Genomic DNA, 16,094 nt, shown 5'->3' on the forward strand with positions numbered 1-16,094 from the left:
TGTCTGTGCGGAGTCTGCACATCCTCCCCATGTGTGCGTGGGCTTCCTCCGGGTGCTCCGGTTTCCTCCCACAGTCCAAAGATGTGCAGGTTAGGTGGATTGGCCATGCTAAATTGCCCTTAGTGTCCAAATTTGCCCTTAGTGTTGGGTGGGGTTACTGGGTTATTGGGATAGGGTGGAGGTGTTGAACTTGGGTAGGGTGCTCTTTCCAAGAGCCGGTGCAGACTTGATGGGCCGAATGGCCTCCTTCTGCACTGTAAATTCTATGATCTATGACCCACAGACCACAACCAGTAAGAATAAACAACAACACATTCTCCACAATAGTCCTCAATACAGTGGCCACGCAAGGCTGTGTACTTAGCCCCCTACTATTTTTGGTTCGAACTCCATCTACACGTTTGTTGACGACAAGGCCATAGTGGGCCGGATCTCGAATAACGAGTCAGAATACAGGAGGGAGATGAAATGAATGAATGAAATGAAAATCACTTATTCTCACAAATAGGCTTCAAATTAAGTTACTGTGAAAAGTCCCTAGTCGCCACATTCCGACGCCTGTTCGGGGAGGCTGTTACGGGAATTGAACCATGCTGCTGGCCTGCCTTGATTATGGACTGACTTCATTGACACTACACCCCTATATGCTTCACCCGATGCCGGTGTTTATGTAGTTACGTTGTGTACCTTGTGTTGCCCTATTATGCATTTGATTTTTTTTTCATGTACTTAATGATCTATTGAGCTGCTCGCAGAAAAATACTTTTCACTATACCTCGGTACACGTGACAATAAACAAAAACCCAATCCATTTGGCCCATAAAGTCTGCACCGACCCTCTGAAAGAGCACTCTACCTAGGTCCACTCCCTCGCCCTATCCCTGTAACCCCACCTAACCTGCATATCTTTGGATACTAAGGGGCATGGCCAATACATGGGGAGAACATACGAACTTCACACAGTCACCCAAAGCTGGAATTGAACCCGGGTCCCTGGCTCTGTGAGACAGCAATGCTAACCAGTTTCTATGCATTTAAAAAAAGATATTGTGCAGCTGTTAGTCAGAGATGAGGCATGCAAATATGGCCCTGAAAGGCAGACTGGGCTAAATTTGAATATCTGGCGTTACTGATTTAAATACTAGTTTTGATTTGACGTAGATTACTATTTTTAAATTGATTTGAATTACTATTTCTTTAATTTTTAATTTGACTTAAATAACTATTTTGAGTTGACTTAAATTAATATTTTTTTATTTGATTTAAATAACTTTTTTATTTCAATTAAATAGCTATTTTTAATTTGTTGTCAGATCAAGAGGGATAAATACAAAACATCTTTCTAAAGTTTCATTTCAAAGGTTTAATTTAAAGGAATAATTCATGGCAGGACAGCTCCAAGGCATGGTCTGCTCCCCTTGCTCCATGTGGCAGGCTGGGGAAAGTTCCAGTCCCCAGGGTCAGCATGTGTGCAGGAAGTGTCTCCAGTTGCAGCTCCTGGAAGCTCAAGTTTCAGAGCTGGAGACACTGTGGAGCATCCGCGAGTCGGAGAGTATCGTGGATAGCACATATAGAGAGGTGGTCACACCGCAGGCTCAGACTCCGCAGGCAGGAAGGGAATGGGTGATCACCAGACAGAGCAAGACGGGTAGTGCAGCAATCTCCTGTGGTCATTCTCCTGCACAACAGATATACTGCTTTGGATACTGTTGAAGGGAATGGCCTCTCAGGGGAAAACAGCAACAGCCAAACTCGTGGCACCACTGTTGGTCCTGCTGCAGAGGGGAGGGGTGATAAGTGTGACAGTGCAATAGTTATAGGGGATTCAATTGTAAGGGGAATAGACAGGCGTTTCTGTGGCCGTAAACCAGACTCGAGGACGGTATGTTGCCTCCTTGGTGCTAGGGTCAAGGATGTCTCGGAGCGGGTACAAGACATTCTGGAGGGGGATTGTGAACAGGCAGTGGCCGATGGATTGGATTGGATTTGTTTATTGTCACATGTTCTGAGGTACAGTGAAAAGTATTTTTCTGCAAGCAGCTCAACAGATCATTCAGTACATGGAAGAAAAGGGAATTAAACAAAATTCAAGTAAATACATAATAGGGCAACACAAGGTGCGCGATTCTCCGCTCCCCACGCCGGGTGGGAGAATCGCGGGAGGGCCACTCTGGCACCTCCCACGATTCTCCCACCCCCGCTCGGAGAATCGACGCTCGCCATTTTTCCCGGCGCCTCTCTGGCCCGGACGGGCCGAGCGGCCTGACAACCCCGACGGGTTCATGCCGGCGGCAACCATACCTGGTCGCTGCCGGCATGAACATCGCGCGAACGGTGAGTTTGGGGCCTGTGGGGGGGGGCAGAGACGGGATTAAGCACCACGGCCGTGCTCGGGAGGGGACTGGCCCGCGATCGGGCCGGCGTCTCCAAGAGACGCACTCTTTCCCCTCCACCGCCCCGCAAAATCAAGACGCCATATCTTGCGCGGCAGCAGAGGGGAAGACGGCAACCGCACATGTGCGGGTTGGAGCCGGCCAACCTGTGCATGCGTGGCTGCCGGCCGCGACATTATCGGCGCGCCGCCTTGACGCCAGCGTCATTATCGGTGCGCCGCCTTGACGCCAGCGTCAAGGCCCGGCGGCCGAGCTTCACGAAACGCCGCTCTTCGCCGGGGGGGGGGGGGGGGGGGGGGTATAGGGGGCTAGGAGCGGCCTCCGACGCCGTCGTGAAACACTCTGGGTTTCACGACGGCGTCGGCCGTTGCGGAGAATTGCGCCCGAGATATACAATGTAACTACATAAGCATTGGCATTGGATGTAGTGTTAATGAGGTCAGTCTATAAGAGGGTCATTTAGGAGTCTGGTGACAGTGGGAAAAAAGCTGTTTTTGAGAATGTTCGTGCATGTTCTAGTCTGTTCTTGCGATGATACACATCAGTACAAATGACATAGGTATAAAAAGGGACGAGGTCCTAAAAGCAGAATACAGGGAAGTAGGAAGGAAGTTAAGAAATCGGACCTCGAAGGTAGTGATCTCAGGATTACTACCAGTGCCATGTGCTAGTCAGAATAGAAATTACAGGATATATAGGATGAATACGTGGCTGAAGGAATGGTATCAGGCGGAGGATTTCAGATTCCTGGGGCATTGGGACCAGTTCTGGGGGAGGTGGGACCTGTACAAACTGGACGGGTTACACCTGGGCAGGACTTGAACTGATGTCCTTTGGGGGGGGGGGGGGGGGGGGGGGGGGGGGGCTATTTGCTAGAGCTGTTGGGGAGGGTTTAAACTAATGTGGTAGGGGGATGGGAACCAATGCAGGAAGTCGGAAGGTATTAAACAGGGGCAGAAACAAAAGGCAGTAAGGGGGAAAGTGTAAGGCAGAGAGGCCATAGTCAAAAATCAAAAAGGAAAACAGTACAAGGTACAGTGACTGAGGGGAGCTCAGTGAATAGGCCCAGTAATACTAAAAGGAATAAAACGGGATATAAAAATATTAATGGAAAGTGACGAGACAGGTTGTTACATGAAGATATGGGTTCAACGACTAAGAAAATTAGGAGAAAAGTTAAGAGGAAAAATAACTTACAAGAGGTTAGTGATCAAGGTGTTAAGATTCAAAACAGAGGTAAAAAAGTGTACTTTACCTGAATGTTCGTAGTATTCGGAATAAGGTAAATGAGTTGATGGTGCAAATCATCGTGAATGACTATGATTTAGTGGCCATTACTGAAACATGGTTAAAGGATGGTCACGACTGGGAGTTAAATATCCGAGAGTATCAAACTATTCGGAAGGACAGAGTGGATGGTAAGGGAGGTGGTGTAGCTCTGTTATTTAAGGATGACATCCGGGCAATAGTAAGGGATGACATCGGTGCTATGGAGGATAAGGTTGAATCCATTTGGGTGGAAATCAGGAACAGTAAGGCGAAAAAGTCACTGATAGGAGTAGTCTATAGACCACCAAATAGTAACGAGATGGTGGGGCAGGCAATAAACAAAGAAATAACTGACGCATGTAGAAATGGTACAGCAGTTATCATGGGGGATTTTAATCTGCATATCGATTGGTTTAACCAGGTCGGTCAAGGCAGCCTTGAGGAGGATTTTATAGAATGTATCCGCAATAGTTTCCTAGAACGGTATGTAATGGAACCTACGAGGGAACAAGCGGTCCTAGATCTGGTCCTGTGTAAGGAGACAAGATTGATTAATTATCTCATAGTTAGGGATCTTCTTGGAAGGAGCAATTACAATATGGTGGAATTTAAAATACAGATGGAGGGTGAGAAGGTAAGATCAAACACTAGTGTTTTGTGCTCAAACAAAGGAGATTACAATGGGTTGAGAGAAGAGCTAGCTAAGGTAGACTGGGAGCAAAGACTTTATGGTGAAACAGTTGAGGAACAGTGGGGAACCTTACAAGCAATTTTTCACAGTGCTCAGCAAACGTTTGTACAAACAAAAAGGGAAGGACGGTAGAAAGAGGAAAAATCGACAGTCGATATCTAAGGAAATAAGGGAGAGTATCAAATTGAAGGAAGAGGCATACAAAGTGGCAAGATTAGGGGGAGACTAGAGGACTGGGAAATTTTTAGGGGGCAACAGAAAGCTACTAAAAAAGCTATAAAGAGTAAGATAGATTATGAGACTAAATTTGCTCAGAATATAAAAACAGACAGTAAAAGTTTCGACAAATATATAAAACAAAAAAGTGGCTAAGGTAAATATTAGTCCTTTAGAGGATGAGAAGGGAGTTTTAATAATGGGAGATGAGGAAATGGCTGAGGAACTGAACAGGTTTTTTGGGTCGGTCTTCACAATGGAAGACACAAATAATATCCCAGTGACTGATGGAAATGAGGCTATGACAGGTGAGGACCGTGAGATGATTGTTATCACTAAGGAGGTAGTGATGGGCAAGCTAATGGGGCTAAAGATCGACAAATCTCCTGGCCCTGATGGAATGTATCCCAGAGTGTCAAAACAGATGGCTAGGGAAATTGCAAATGCACTAGTGATAATTTACCAAAATTCACTAGACTCTGGGGTGGTTCCGGCGGATTGGAAATTAGCAAACCTGACACCACTGTTTTAAAAAAAGAGATAGGCAGAAAGCAGGTAATCATAGGCCAGTTAGCTTAACTTTGGTATCAAAGAAGAAATAGCGAGGCATCTGGATAGAAATTGTCCCATTGGGCAGACACAGCATGGGTTCATAAAGGACAGGTCGTGCCTAACTAATTTAGTGGAATTTTTTGAGGACATTACCAGTGCGGTAGATAACGGGGAACCAATGGATGTGGTATATCTGGATTTCCAGAAAGCTTTTGACAAAGTGTCACACAAAAGGTTAATGCATAAGATACAGATGCATGGCATTAAGGGTAAAGTAGTAGCATGGATAGAGGATTGGTTAATTAATAGAAAGCAAAGAGTGGGGATTAATGGGTGTTTCTCTGGTTGGCAATCAGTAGCTAGTGGTATCCCTCAGGGATCAGTGTTGGGCCCACAATTGTTCACAATTTACATAGATGATTTGGAGTTGAGGACCAAGTGCAATGTGTACAAGTTTGCAGACGACACTAAGATGCGTGGTAAAGCAAAAAAGCGGAAGTCTGCAGAGGGATTTGGATAGGTTAAGTGAATGGGATAGGGTCTGGCGGATGGAATACAATGTTGACAAATGTGAGGTTATCCATTTTGGTAGGAATAACAGCAAAAGGAATTATTATTTAAATGATAAAATATTAAAACATGCTGCTGTGCAGAGAAACCTGGGTGTGCTAGTGCATGACTCGCAAAAAGTTGGTTTACAGGTGAAACAGGTGGTTGAGGCGGCAAATGGAGTTTTGTCCTTCATTGCTAGAGGGATAGAGTTTAAGACTAGGGAGGTTGTGCTGCAATAGTATACGGTGTTAGTGAGGCCACACCTGGAGTATTGTATTCAGTTTTGGTCTCCTTACCTGAGAAATAACGAACTGGCGCTGGAGGGTGTGCAGAGGAGATTCACTAGGTTAATCCCAGAGTTGAGGGGGTTGGATTACGAGGAGACGTCGAGTACACTGGGACTGTACTCGTTGGAATTTAGAAGGATGCGGGGGGATCTTACAGCACGGTAGCATAGTGGTTAGCACAATTGCTTCACAGCTTCAGGGTCCCAGGTTCGATTCCCGGCTTGAGTCACTGTCTGTGCGGAGTCTGCATGTTCTCCCAGTGTGTGCGCGGGTTACCTCCAGGTGCTCCGGTTTCCTCCCACAGTCCAAAAATGTGCAGGTTAGGTGGATTGGTCATGCTAAATTGCCCTTAGTGTCCAAAATTGCCCTTAGTGTTGGCTGGGGTTATTGGGTTATGGGGATAGGGTGGAGGTGTGGGTTTGGATAGGGTGCTCTTTCCAAGAGCCGGTGCAGACTCGATGGGCTGAATGGCCTCCTTCTGCACTGTAAATTCTATGAAAATCTATGAAACATAATATTATGAAAGGAATAGATATATATGATAGCTGCGGGCAGGTTTTTCCACTGGCAGGTGAAAGCAGAACTAGGGGGCATAGCCTCCAAATAAGCGGAAGTAGATTTAGGACTGATCTTAGGAAGAACTTCTTCACCAAAAGGGTTGTGAATCTGTGGAATTTCTTGCCCAGTGAAGCAGTTGAGGCTCCTTCATTAAATGTGTTGAAGATAAAGGTAGATAGCTTTTTGAAGAATAAAAGGATTAAGGGTTATGGTGTTCATGCCGGAAAGTGGAGCTGAGCCCACAAAAGATCAGCCATGATCTCATTGAATGGCGGAGCAGGCTCGAGGGGCCAGATGGCCTACTCCTAGTTCTCACGTTCTTAAGATATAATGTACACTTTTGAGTATTTTCCACACGGGTTCCACTAAGCCTTAGTGAGTTTGCCCAGTGATTAGCTGAGTGAATCAGACAGAAGTTCTTATGTTTGAACACTGATCTATGCTATTACTGGATCATAGCTGGGACAGCAGTAGATGTACTACATCTGCTCAGCACAATGGGTCCTCTCTGGGGGATTAGTGTCACAGTCAAGCTGGTGTACGGGGAAGAAATAGCAATCTAGATATGCTATAAAAGCACAAGTTAAGGAAATTTGAATACTTAAAAGATCCCCGATCAGAATTCAATCTTTTTATACCTCCTCATCGTCTCCTCCACCGTCCTCATCTTTATCCTTCCTCTTCTTGTCTCTCGGAGGAGGAATAAACCGAGTCATCTGTACCCCGTCTTCTAAGAAATATTCTGGAATAACCAGCAAAGGTACTTGAAGCATGCAATTCCAGGCAATTAGCAATAGGAATGTGTTTAGCAATGGTGAAAATCTACTGCAAATGCAATTGGTTTATGCTGTCTGAAGAACTCAAATTCCAAAAGCTCTTGAAATTGATCTGGGGATGGAACTCCATAATACCAGAGTTATATTATTTGCTATAAATCTTGCACACACATTAAAACAAATGAGAGACAGTAAAAATTTGAAAAAGATTTGGCAGTCATTTTTGTTTAAAAAGGAGCAACTATTTCATAAAACATTGTCAGCACTCAAACACTACTGTGCTATACCAAACCTCTACATCTCCAGAACGGTTAGTTTTCAAAAGTATACGAATGTTTGATTTTTAACAGCTTAATTATTTTGAAAAGATTTACTGTTGAAGCATCAAAATGAGATCAAGATTAAAATCAATTATTCTTGCTAAACCCCATCCCATCTTGAAAAACAATCCAACCTTGAGGATCAATATGTCTTTAGTGTAAAGAGAACGACAAAGTTCACTTGGAGAACGATGCTGCCTACAACCTACTTACTATTCTAATAAAATTCTTCAGTAATTAAATTATTTACCTAAACATTGAATCAGAATAGTGATTTGAGTACTGCGTGACATATCTATTAAGTTACAAAATAGGCAACTGTATATCAGTAGAATCTTTCATTTGCAGCTCATTCGTAATGCATTACCCCAACTTCTACGCACCTTGAACAGGAAATGTTCTTCCAAATACTTCAATTATTGGACAGTCAAAGTAATACTCTCTGAACATGGTGGTGTCAATAGTGGCAGACATGAGAATAACATGAATATCAGGATAAGCTTGGACAACATCCCGCAAAACCACAAGGAGAAAATCAGTCTGAAAGAGATTTGAGGAGAAGTTTGGGGTTCATAAAAGTAGTTCATTATTTCGGAAATCACATTTGAAAAATCTTAGATCACAAAGTATAAGTCAACCTTTGAACCCTCCAAAAATCACTTCTTCTCCGCCAACTTAATGTTGATAGTTCCTTCATAGAGAATTTCGATATAGGCACACCTGCCTCCTCAGAAATGTAGAGAAGAAAAAGTCTGCAAAATATTCTTACAAGTCCCAGCTGTCATAACCCTAACCCAGGCAGGAGTTTGGGACTCAACATAAAACAAAGCCCAAAGAGGCAATAAGTGAAAATGCATTGGAACTCAAGTTTTAATACCAAGAGAGGTAAATCAAAAAAAGCAGGGAAGACATGTTGAAATTTTATAAAGCTCTGGTTAAGGCCCTAAAGTCTTGCATCCAATTCTGATCACCACACTTTAGGAAGAAAGCATGATTTCTGGAGAGGGTGCATATGTCTCAGAATGGTTTCAGGGGCCAGGGATTTCAGCTAGAAAGTTAGATTGCAGAAGCTACGTTTATTCTCAATGGAGCCAGGGAGACTTTGACAGGGGTGTACCAGATTATGACAGATTTAGTTAGTGATCGAAGAAAACTGGTTCTCATTAACTAACAGAATCCCTACAGTGCAGAAGGAGGCCATCCAGCCCATCGAGTCTGCACCAACCTTCTGAAAGAGCACCATACCCAGGCCCAATCCTCATAACACCACGTAAGGGTTGGGACACTAAGGAGCAATTTAGCGTGGCCAATCCACCTAACCTAATGTCTTTGGACTGTGGGAGGAAATCAGAAGCCCACACAGAACGTGCAAACTCCAGAGTCACCCGAGGTCGGAATCAAACTCGGGTGCCTGGCGCTGTGAGACAACGGTATAAGGGGTAATTGTAAACTATTTTCTTGTGTGATATTCAATATGGTCTTAGTAATAAAAGTTTGTTTTAATATACCACATCCTAATTTGCAAGAAATCACTCCAGGAGCAAGGTATCCTTTCCTCACAGTCTTACATAATTAAAATGAAATATTCGGGTTTTTGCAGCACCTTGGGCCGGCAGAAGGCGATGGGCCGGGCCAGGTAAGAAGCAAGCTGAGCCGGGCAAGAGGTGGCTGACCATGCACATCTGGCCAGGCAGGAAGGGGCAGGGCAAGGTGGGACAGGCCAGGCCGGAAGGGATACGCCGGAGTTTTCCAGGCAGGAGAGGGTAGGCCGGGCCAGGCAGAGAGAGTGAGAAGGTGCCAGTTCAGCACTAAGAGCCGTTAATATCGTGTGCTCAAAGCTGCAAAAACTTGGCCTTCTAAAATTGAATTTGAACCAAATAAAATATCCTGTTTTTTCCAATTCTGTAAATATGGAAAAATAAATGGGCTTGATGGCTACAGAAGCACACTTGCCTGGCTGGGGACACTAGCTGCAGCATGTGGAATGCAAGAGAACAGAGGGAGATTTTTTAAAATCTGTACCTCTATAAAAAAAATTAAATGACAGAAATTAACATTAAAGTTGGATGTCCCTTTGGAAACAAAGAATGTGCAAATACTCACATTAATATCCCTCTCATGGATTTCATCCACTATTACATGGCTTATACCACGAAGGCCAGCTTCTAATTTCCTCAGCAGTACACCTAAGAGTATAATAATCATCAGTTTCATTAAGTAGAAAGAAAGTTATTTAACGTCTATGTCAAACTTTTAGATAGATTGCATCAGGTTGCTCTTGGCCTACTAAAAGACTAGATTTCATTTTTTTGCAACCTGCCTACATAAGCTCTGCTGAGAATTTCTGTAATTTTTTTTTTTTTACAGGCAGTTTTTATTGTAGTCACACTAATCTTCTATTAAACAGAATCAGAGAATGGTTACAGCATTTGAATCGTTGTGTCTGGTAGAGCAATTCACCTAATCCCACTCCCCTGCCTTTTCCCAACAGACATGAAAATAATGATCCAATTCTCTTTTGAAAGCCACTATTGAATTTGCCTCCACCACACAATCAGACTGTGCATTTCAGATCCTAACCATTTGCTGCTACCATGTTAAAATGTTAACATTTCCCAATTATTTTTGTTCCAGCTGATAAAACACCCCACTTTCAAAACACAAAATAATACTCAGTCATCTCTCAGATCTCCAAGGAGTGTGGATTCTGGAGCAGATCAAATGGGAAATAGCATCTCCAGCAACTTACAGATACCAATGCCCTTCGAGGGCCCTCCACACCGTCTCATCCCGCTGACCGCATTCATTCTTCCAATCCCAATCCTTGCCAGGTATTCACTATACCCTCTGAGATTCCCCTCTCTGATGCCAAATGTTCTGTACTCAGCAATTCATCCCATTACACCCTCACCTTATTGGATTTTTGGCTCAGCACGATGCTGAATTCCATCACCTGTACCTCCATGCTCACTTCTTTGGACAGGTGTCACCCCCATTCAATATTCCCTTTCACTCACCTCCAGTTTTCTCCCTCCATCTGGACCTGTTCCTCTGGCTTCTTATCGGCTCTTGATCTTTTCATTGAGAACTGTCAGCGCAACCTTGGCTGCCTAAATTTCTCTGTTCCTCTTACCCACTCCAACCTAACTCCTTCTGAGCTTTCTGCACTCTTCTCTCAAGCCAAACCTTGGGCGCGATTCTCCGCTCCCCACGCTGGGTGGGAGAATAGCGGGAGGGCCCCACTACAAATTTCACGCCCCCCTGGCGCCCTCCGCGAGTCTCTCCGCGCCCCCCCACCCCCGGAAGAATCGACGCTCGCCGTTCTTCACGGCGATTCTCCGACCCGGATGGGCCGAGCAGCCTGCCGTTCGCGGCCGTTTCACGACGGCGGCAAACACACCTGGTCGCTGCCGTCGTGAAACGGGAGTGAGAAGCCCGTTTGGGGCTTGTAGGTGGCCTAGCAAGGAAAGAGCACCAAGACTGTGCTTGGGAAGGGACAGGCCCGCGATCGGTGCCGACCGATCGTCAGGCAGGCATCCAAATCAGACACACTATTTTCCCTCCGCCGCCCCGCAAGATCAAGCCGCCACGTCTTGCGGGGCGGCGGAGGGGAAAGACGCCCACCGCGCATGCGCGGGTTCGTGCTGTCAGGGTCATGACGTCAGCCGCGCATGCGCGGGTTGGAGCCGGCCAACCTGCGCATGCGCGGCTGACGTCATTAGGCGCTCCGGCCGCGTCATTTTTGGCGGGACGCCCCCGCGGCCGAGTTACGGAGCGCCGCTCCTAGCCCCCCGTGAAACTTGGCCGAGTTCATGACGGCCCTCCCAATTTTTCCCAGCAGCGGAGAATTCCGCCCCTTGAGTTTGTTATCAGACCTGCCAAGGGTGGCACTAGTGTTGCCTGGTGCACTGACCTTTACCTCGTAGAGAATGAGTGCCAACACTTCCTCCTACCTCCCCTTGAACCAGGGCCCCATCACCAAACATGAAGCTATTGTTTCCAGGACTGTCATGAACCTCATCGCCTCTGGAGACCTTCCCTCCAAAGCTTCCAAACCTCCTAGTCTCCCAACCCCACACAGTCCACTCCTATCTGCTTCACAAACATGACTGCCCAGGCAGGCCCATCGTTATCAACCTGTTCCTGCTCCATGGAACGTGTTTCTTCCTATTTCTAATGCATTCTCGCTCCTTTTGTGCAGTCCCTTCCCACGTACATTCATGATTCCTCCAATGTCCTACGTCTCATCAACAATTTTCAGTTTCCCGGCCCCAATTGCTGCCTCTTCACTATGGACGTCAAATCCCTCTACACCTCCATCCCCTACCAGGAGAGTCACAGGACTCTCTGCCTCTTACTCGAGCAGCAGCCCAAACAATCCCCATCCACCACTACTCTCCTCCACCTGGATGAACTCCTTCTCTTAATTAACAATTTCTCCTTTAACTTGACTCAATTCCTGCAAATAAGTGTGGCTATGGGTACCTGCATGGACGCAAGGTACGTCTATCTTTTTGTGGGGTATGCAGTACATTCCTTTTCCAGTCTTACTCAGACCCTCTCCCACAACTCTTTCTCTGTTACATCGATGACTAGATGGGTGCCTCTTCACGCTCTCATCTGCGCCTTCACATCGTATAACTGATACTTCCCTTCTTGGCCTCTGTCTCTATTTCTGGTGATAGACTGCCCACCAATATTCATTACAAACCCACTGACTCGCAGATACCTCGATTACAACTCCTCAAACCCCACTTTCTGCAAGGACTCCATCTCTTCCAGTTACTCCATCTCTGCTGCATCTGTTCCGATGATGCCACCTTCGAAAAGAGTGTCAGACATGTCTGCCTTTTCTTGCAACCGAGCTTCCCACCGCGCCCCCCCCCCCCCCCAACAAACCTCCCGACTGTAGCTAACAGGGCATTTAAGTGCCCGACCTATCTCTTCCCACACCTCTGCCCTCATCGCTTCCCCTCCCTCCTAAAACCATGACAGGTCCCTCTTGATCCACTTTTCACCCCACCAGCCTCCACATTTAAAGGATCATCCTCTGTCATCTCCATTATGATGCCATCAAGAAACACATCTTACCTTCTTTACCAATCTCTCCTCAACTCCAACCTATCACTGACTTTCTATTCTGCTCACCACCCACCTCTCCCAGTATATAATTAATCACATTTCTATCCTTTCAGTTCTGTAGAAGGGTCAATGGACTCGAAACGTTAACCTCGGTTTCTCTCCCCATAGATGCTGCCAGAAATATACATTACATTAACTGAACTATCACAACCCACATTAATCAATTATTAAACTAATAGGCAATAATACTCTTCTGTAAAAAACAAATTACTGCAAATGCTGGAATCTCAAACAAAGAGAAAATATTGGACAATCTCAGCAAGTCTGACAGCATTTGTGGAGAGAGAAGGGAGCCAACGTTGAGGTCTGAATGACTCTTTCAACAGCTTTAACAAAGAGTCGCCCAACACTCTTCTTATTTTTGTCCTCCCCAACTCACCCTCATCCAAAAATTGCCTGTCCCAACTGCTCATGTTTCAAGTCTTCTTTATGTTGATGATGAACTAGTTTCCGATCCATAGGCTAGGAAGTGGTGCCACCCAGTGCTGCTTCTTACATTCTATTGTATAATGAATAATTGAATAGTCATAGAACATACAGTGCAGAAGGAGGCCATTCGGCCCATCAAGTCTGCACTGACCCACTTAAGACCTCACTTCCACCCTATCCGCGTAACCAATAACCCCTCCTAACCTTTTTGGATACCAAGGGCAATTTAGCATGGCTAATCCACCTAACCTGCACATCTTTGCACTGTGGGAGGAAACTAGAGCACCCGGAGGAAACCCAGGCAGACAAGGGGAGAATGTGCAGATCCTGGCGCTGTGAAGCCACAGTGTTATCCACTTGTGCTACCGTGCTGACCACCAAGCCATGTGAAAGTAATTCATAAACATAGATTGGTTGGGGTAGCACGTGGCGTAGTGGTTAGCACCGGGACTACGGCGCTGAGGACCCGGATTCGAATCCAGAACCTGGGTCACTGTCCATGTGGAGTTTGCACATTCTCCCCGTGTCTGCGTGGGTTTCGCCCCACAACCAAAGAGGTGCAGGTTAGGTGGATTGGCCATGCTAAATTGCCCCTTAATAGGAAAAATAATAATTGGGTACTCAAATTTTTTTTTAAAAATAAACAGATTGGTGGACATGGAACAACTCGTAATAGTGCATTGATTGAAACATATTTCAGGTAGGGGCTTTGCCTTGCTGAACCTGTAAGTTTCAGTGAGCCTAGGCACTACAAATGATGGGGTGCTGGGGATGGAAGAGAGAGGGATTGAGTCGAGAGGAAGTGGTGGGAGAATTCTGGGATGGGGTAGAATGCGGACAGTGACTGGGGTTTGTTCTTTGTCCCATTTGCTCGGTGGGGCTGTCTGCCTTCTTGGGTGGTTCTGGTTTCAGGGTTATGGGAGATGGAGCGGATAGTCCCTTGCAGTGGAAATGGTTGACTTGATGGGGAGAGGGGTGAGGGACCAACAATTTGATTTGTTATGTGGAATGCGCATGGTTTGGAAGGTGGGGCAGTGAAACAGGCAAGAGTTTTCTCACATTTGAAGAGTTTCAGGGCCGATGTGGTGCTTTTGCAGGAGACCCACCTGTGGGTGAGGGACCAGATTAGGCACCTTAAGGGTTGCATTAGCCAGGTGTTCCACTCAGGTTTTGACAGAAGGGCCCTCGGGGCACAATACTAATTAATTCTCCCCAGGTACCAACATCCTTTACTTGGATGAACACAAGAGCCATTTAAACACCATCTCCCTCAAAACCAAAACAAACATTTTAAAAATTGCTCGTTAGCTTTACACATTCTGACAAAACAATTTTACTGCAAGTCAGCTGTCTTGCAATGCAATACTAACCTACAGTACAGAACATTATGCTGCCATGTGGCCTTGGCAATATGGATTCAAAACGAACACTGTAACCACAACTCTTGCCTAGATCTTCTCCACGTTCACAAGCAACACGTTCTGCAACTGACACAGCGCTAATACGTCGAGGCTGGAAAATAAATCAACAGGAAATTAAATATGGTTTGTAAACATAAGTAATACTTCCAGCAGCAAAGGATTCAATATCCAAAGCATCAACTTGCATTTTTTTTCAATTTATGCTACTAATCTTCCAAAATTTTAAAAACTCACTGCATTTATTTAGAATATATCTAAGCCCATTGAGTCTGCACCAAACGTCTGAAAGATAACCCAGTAATCCCACCTAACCTTTTGGACCCCACGGGGCAATTTAGCATGGCCGATCCACCTAACCTACGCATCTTTGGACTGTGAGATGAAACTGGAGCACCCGGAGAAAACCCACGCAGACACGGGAGAACATACAAGTTCCACATAGAATATTACCCAACACTGGAATGGAACCTGGGCCCCTGGCGCTATGAGGCACCAGTGCTAACCACTGTGCCACCTTGTTTTAAGTTTTCAAAATACTATTTGACTGATTACATTAGATTGCAATAGTATTTTTTTTGTCTAGTTCTGCAAACGGTCAACCATGAATCGCGTGTACACATCATGTCTATTCGAGAAAGCTAAAATATCAAGGTGGCATTTGGAGTTTTTGGGGGCAGTGGATTTGGAACAGAGCATTTTTCATGGCATTAGGATATTTTAATTTTCAATGAAGGAGTCTCCAAAACCACATCAATTTTGATATGTTGAATACAGAATGAATTCTTATAGAGTTATCTTAACCAAAATAACTTAAGTGAGGTTTTATAGAGGAAGGTCTGAAACTGCAGCCACTATATAACCTTTCTGTTATCTATCCAACTAGAACCCATCTATCCACTACATGATTATCTGGAATCAAATGGGCAGATCCATCCCTTTGGAGATGGATTGCAAAGACAATAAGTTGATAAGTATGTTTCTCGTAGATCTCTTAGTAGTTCTCACGCACCTGTGTGACTACAATGTTACACTCCGAACCTTTGCCGCTTCTAATGTATTGATCCAGGATGTATTGAGGGACCTGAGTAGTTTTACCACACCCAGTTTGACCTCGAACAATGATTACTGAACTGCAGCTGACTGATTTAAGGATTTCATCTTCAAAATTTTTGACTGGTAATTGGCTTCTTTCAGTCAGTATCTGTAGTGAGACAAAACACAATTGCCAATATCGAACTTAGACTTTAAAAACACAAGCATAGAAGGGATAGGTTATTGGGCTTATTTCACGACACAAGGGTGCATTACCCCAAAAGTACCATCTAATTTAAAACAACCACCTACTGGTGTAGCAGCAACCAGCATTTATATTGTATCTTTAATGTAGAAAAACATCGCAAAGAGGTCCAAAGCACATTACACCAAAGATGTAGGAGGAGATATTAGGACACAGAACCAAATGGTCAAGAGGTTAGCTTTAAGGAGCAT

General features: G+C 45.1%; 1 protein-coding gene across 1 annotated transcript in view; it reads right to left on the reverse strand.

Moving 5' to 3' along the window:
- Positions 1–16,094, reverse strand: part of dhx9 (DEAH (Asp-Glu-Ala-His) box helicase 9) — a 93,425-nt gene that overhangs the window by 36,117 nt on the left and 41,214 nt on the right. Inside the window, exons 9-13 of the mRNA XM_038793505.1 lie at positions 15,616–15,807; positions 14,556–14,697; positions 9,718–9,800; positions 7,998–8,154; positions 7,157–7,260 (exon numbers count right to left, since the gene is read on the reverse strand). Coding sequence (XP_038649433.1) covers positions 7,157–7,260; positions 7,998–8,154; positions 9,718–9,800; positions 14,556–14,697; positions 15,616–15,807 — 678 coding nt within the window. The remainder of the gene's footprint in view (positions 1–7,156; positions 7,261–7,997; positions 8,155–9,717; positions 9,801–14,555; positions 14,698–15,615; positions 15,808–16,094) is intronic.

Source organism: Scyliorhinus canicula, chromosome 4 (genome assembly GCF_902713615.1).
Source record: "Scyliorhinus canicula chromosome 4, sScyCan1.1, whole genome shotgun sequence".
Lineage (NCBI taxonomy): Eukaryota > Metazoa > Chordata > Chondrichthyes > Carcharhiniformes > Scyliorhinidae > Scyliorhinus > Scyliorhinus canicula.